General features: G+C 54.1%; 1 protein-coding gene across 1 annotated transcript in view; it reads right to left on the reverse strand.

Annotated features, from left to right (window-relative positions):
- Nucleotides 1-3459, reverse strand: part of HADHA (hydroxyacyl-CoA dehydrogenase/3-ketoacyl-CoA thiolase/enoyl-CoA hydratase (trifunctional protein), alpha subunit) — a gene marked incomplete at both ends in the record, with an annotated part of 7277 nt that extends 3818 nt beyond the window's left edge. Inside the window, 5 exons of the mRNA XM_010135952.1 lie at nt 449-589; nt 2228-2314; nt 2438-2609; nt 2964-3098; nt 3350-3459. Coding sequence (XP_010134254.1) covers nt 449-589; nt 2228-2314; nt 2438-2609; nt 2964-3098; nt 3350-3459 — 645 coding nt within the window. The remainder of the gene's footprint in view (nt 1-448; nt 590-2227; nt 2315-2437; nt 2610-2963; nt 3099-3349) is intronic.
- Between the last annotated feature and the right edge of the window lie 1688 nt (nt 3460-5147).

The following is a 5147-nucleotide window of genomic DNA, read 5'->3' on the forward strand; positions in this document are numbered from 1 at the left end:
CCACTCGGAGCCCGTGGCTCTTCCCCCTCTGCCTGGCATAGCTCTTCCTCGCCAAAGGCACCTGTATGTATTCTCACCCAGGATTTATACCTGGGAAAATTACTGCTCGCTGGCCCCCTGTCCTTGCGGCTTCCCAGGGAGAAGAGGTGGGGAGAGCCCTGCCCAGGCTCTGCTCCACCTCAGACACCAGTAAACTTCACCCCCTGGAAGCTGTGAGGAGCAGGACTGCCAGCTCCCCGTGCTGGCCGATCAGACTGGCCCTGTACCTCCTGCCCTTTCATGCTGCTTCAAAGGATCACTTGGGCACCTGCCTTCTTCTAAGCTCCCGTTTTACTCCCCAGTGCGAGCAGCTAACGCCAGCGTGTCCACCGCCCTGTTTCAGCCTCCTCTCAGTGCACAAGCCCGCCCTTTATCACCCCAGCTCCTGTTTTGCGCGGTGTTCCCTCACCTTCACCACGATGACCACCTTGCCCTGTTTGAGGCCCACAGCAACAGCGGAAGCCGCTGTATCCGGGGATGTTTTGTCTGTGGTGATGATTTCCAGCAGCTGCATTTTGTCCACAGGTGAGAAGTAGTGCATCCCGATCACCTAGACAGAAGGGAGAGCAGCCTTAACATACGCTCCAGCTCCCAGAGCACCCAGATGCAGAGGGGAGCGGTCCGGCAGGAGCCACCACCATTCAGCCTCGCACTCTGCTGTATCCCGTTCTGATAGCAGTGTTCTACACCTCCCTTTCTCTCCTTGGCGTTCTCAAGGAGGTAGCACGTTCCCCACAGCTCTTGCCCCGGTGAGGAACTGGGTACAATGCTCACAGGACCTCTCTCTGTACGTGTTAATGGCCGGGCAGCAAAACCTGACTGGGAATCTCAGCAGAGCTCAGCCCTCGGGTGAATTCCAGGTGCTGCCTGACCCGCAGGGCAGCCACACGCCTGGGTGCTGCTGCTGCTGCGGGACTAAGAGTGGGACAGCAGTCAGAGCCTGATGCTGAGCAGCGTCCCTGCGTTCTGCTGCTGAGTGTTTTGTTTTGGGGTTTGTTCTGGAAGTGAATCCAAGGACAAGGTGGTTCTAGGAATTACAGAGGTAAGGGCGTCCTTCCCCTGGGAACAGCAGTTAAATGGTGGTTATCCAGCGGCGTGCCTTGGTTTCTGACACCACCATGTCATCAGCACGTCACCTTTGTTCCTCCTGGAAGCTCCATTTGGCTCCAAGCTCTAAGTCAGAGGCACCTTGCAGGAGAACTGCAGACTGCAGAACTAATTAAAGCAAATACACTAATTAACGGATTTCCTATTAGTTTCTCCATAAAGAGCCATTACAGGCAATTTATACAGCAAGAGGATGTTATTTGCAAGTCTGAACAGATAAGTGTTTCCATTTCCGATGCAATTAAGGTCCAGCAGCAAACCAGGAGGATGCTCAGGAAGGTCACAGGAACCTCCAGCAGCTGGGACACACTTGGTTACTCCACGTCTTTGCGGATGTCCAGTGAACTTCCACAGGAAGCCAACCAGCAGAGATGATGCGCTGCCCTGGACGGGCAGGTGACTCTCAGAGGGGTCTAGGGAACCAGCCAAGGGTGCAGGTCTCCTGTGTCAGACCTCTGGCCACATGCTTGCAGGTATCACGGGTACTCTCGGCAGTCACAGACATCAGTGACAAACAGTGGTAGCTCCACCAAGCATGCCCACAAGAAGCTGTGCTCCTACCAGCTGCCTGGGCTGGGGGATGAGGATGCAGCTACTCTATTTGCCGTTCAGACCTAAAGCAAAAGGATGAAGAGGTCCTCTGCTCCAAACCTCTGCCACAAGCTGCTGTGTTGCTCTCGGTATCCTCTTTGATGGATCATTTGAAGCCAGAGGGAACCCTCCCCACCCCTCAGGAGCTGATTCTGTGGCTGATCACAACTTCAGCACTTCTCAGTTCAAGCCACTGACTTCCCCTCCCTGGCTGGAATTGTCTCAGCTTGAGTCCTTTCATAGCTTCTCTGCCCTGCTGTGTGCATTAACGCTCCTTGAAGTGTTTTCACCTCCCTGCCTCACCCCCACACTGGAGATGAGTCCATCTTCCTACCTGCCCAAAGACCACAACCTCCTTGTTCAAAGCTTGAGCTGTCTCCTGTTCCGAGGAGGAAGCAGGAGCTCCCAGGGCTCATCTACCGTAAAGCTGGTTTGTCACTAACAGGCAGCTCAGCGTGGAGCGACCTCGTAGCAGGCACTGGGTACTCACCTTCTCCGGCCTCTTGCTGGCAGCTGCGATCTGGCCAATGGGGAGGGCAGATGTGTTGCTGGCGAAGATACAGTGCGCAGGGATCACCTGGGGCGGGGGGCAGGAGAGAACAGCGTAAAGGTCTGTGAGTTGTGGAGATACCAAAGGGTGTCACTGTCTCCACCACGCAGGGGCCACATCCAGTGCGAGCTGCCCAGAGCTGATACTCACAGCCTCCACTTCCTTCAGCACTTTGTGCTTGATGTTAATGTCCTCGAACACAGCCTCGATCACCATGTCTGCCTTCTCAAAGCCCTTGTAGTCCAGCTGGCCCGTCAGGTTGCTGAGAATGGAGTCCCTCTCGAATGATGTCAGACTCTTCTTCTTCACCTTGCCGTTCAGCCTAGGCAACGAGAGCTCTGTCACAGCTCCTGGGAAGGCTGGAGGTGCACCCCAACACCGAAGGCATCCTTCCCTGCCTCCTTCCTGGAGCTGGGACCCAGACTAAGGTAAAGCAACCATCTGTTGGGTCATCTACCTACCTAAGCTAAAGCTGAATACACTCAGCCTATTTCGTAGCACTATCCCAGCACACGCATAGGGCACCCTTAAGAGGGAGCATTCCTGTGACACCTGACGGTGGGAGACTCCAGAGGAACAGAGGTGTCAGGGGTTCCTGACTGCCTGAATGCAGAGGAGTGTTTTGACTAACAGAAGCCTCAGCTCATCGAGAGCACATTCCTTTGAACTCACGTACCCTTTGAAGATCTGCTGCTGTCCCCTGTCCAAGCCTTGCTGTGTTGTGTCCTTCAGAATGGTCTTCAGTCCCTTATCCACCGAAACCTGTGCGATCCCAGCACCCATGAGCCCTGCTCCCAACACCGCCAGGGTCCTGCACAGAAAGGGACAGGGAGGACACATTCAAAACTAGAAACAGCTGAATTTTCATCACTGTCTGCCAACTCGAATGGATCTTGTCCACCCAGGCGTGAGATTTCACTTGGGGCTGAGACCTCTGACCTGCAGAGGGCTGGCCTTCTGGAGGCTGCAAATCTCTCTGCTTGGCTCCACTGCTTGTCGGGACTCTAGGCTACTAGGTCCCAAAAGTCCTCCAACCGCTCCTCAGCCATTCCTGGCACTTACTTGACCTCTCGCTGAGGTGCTCCAAACTTGTTCTTCTTGCAGTGCACCTGCCCATGGTAAAGTCCGATCAGCGCCTTGGACTCCTTGGTCACTGCAAGCTGGCCGAAGCTCTGCGAGAAAGGGAAGAGGGGAGCAGGGTTTGGTGTTCAGCAGCTGTGTTGCTGCCAGCACAAACACCTCAAAAACATGACAAGGGGAGAGCACTTCCCCAGTGTCAGGGCTGTATTTCCCTGACGTGGGACCCATCCTGCACTAGCTGGGGCCACCGCTCCCGTGAGAAAACTCTTTAAACAGGCCAATTCTCACAGCCAGCAGTAGCCTGATACTATTTTCAGAGGATCACAGACAGGCAACAGAATTTAAGGCCTGTGTAAGCATCTAGCACTCAGCATGGAATGGGAAAGCAGGCAGGAAGAGAAAGACAGTGTAAGGTGACAGAAAACCCATATTATCTGAGCCCAGGCAGCTCAGGAGAGCCGCCCACGCTGTGGTTTAGAGCAGGCTGCATCTTCCCTCACCACTGTCCTGAGAGTTTGAGGCTTCTTAAAATATCAGAGACAAAGCTTCGAAGAGAATCTGCAAACCTCCTATCCCGAGGGACAGAGGGAGGCATTAAAAAAGACACGACACTGACACTTATTATTCTTTAGAGGGTTCTGGGAAGATCTCCGTCCTGCTGCTATTCTCAGGGACAAAAAACATTCATTCTTTGCTGTAAGGAACAGAGTATCCCAGAGCCTTTTATTCAGCAGCAGCCCAGACGTGGGTGGAATGCACAAGCACCGCAGATGGGGTATACCCAGGAGGTCACTGCTAACGGAGGAGGCAGACAGCTACAGCTCAGAGCAGGACCTTGTCACCAGGAGAGAACAAAAGGAGCTACAGAGCACGGCAGGAAAGGCTGTGGGACGTGACGGATCACAGCGTGAGAAGCTGGTGACAGTTACGGATCGTACGGCGGGGGATGGCTGGATTCTGCTGGCGGTGAAGGGGCTGCGACACAACAGATGACCCAAATGCAGAGATAACTGGATGGGAGCATTGCGGATCTTGCAGTGCCCAGGTACCCACACCAGTGACACTGTGCACAGCCAGAACTACCCCTTCAGTACCAGAACCACAAATTTTGACCATAGGTGTAGCAAAACCGGGACCAGTGAGGAAAAACTAATGAGTGGCAGGTTGTTAATTAAGGCAGGGAAAGGGTGGGATCAAGAGGGGACAACAAAGACTCTGTGTGTGGGGGGAATAAAGGGGTCACACATAAGCAAACTGCTGGTGAGGGCACTTGGCTGCTCAAGCCCTGGACCTGCCCACCACAGCCTGTCTACCTCCATATTAAACGACTCCTGCTTTCACCAGCGTGCCACCTCAAGCAGGACTGGGTGGTGTTTAGGACACGAGGTCCATGTGCCAGCAGCTGGTCAGACTGATAGAGATGAAACATCTTCAGCCAGCAACTAAAGAGAGGTAGGGGTGTGTGTGCACATGTGCACTTATTGCCACATGTGAACTTCATTTCTGCTCAGCCTCACCACTGGCCGGGCCCACAAAGAGGAAACACAGCGAAAAGAACAAGCGGTGAAGACTTCCGGGCCTTAAAATGCAAAAGATTTGACTACCCTCAACAGTTGTTACTGGTGCTAAGCTCAGCTGATGCTCCAGGGATCTGAAAGGGAAGGAAGAACGAGACAGTGGCTCGTTTTATAACCACAGAACCTCTGACGAACTGAGGTTGGTAGAGACCTGCCGAGATTGGCTTGGCCCACCCCCCGGGCCAAACAAGGACCACACCAGG

The sequence above is a fragment of the Buceros rhinoceros genome, unplaced genomic scaffold (genome assembly GCF_000710305.1).
Source record: "Buceros rhinoceros silvestris isolate BGI_N320 unplaced genomic scaffold, ASM71030v1 scaffold2850, whole genome shotgun sequence".
Taxonomy (NCBI): Eukaryota; Metazoa; Chordata; class Aves; order Bucerotiformes; family Bucerotidae; genus Buceros; species Buceros rhinoceros.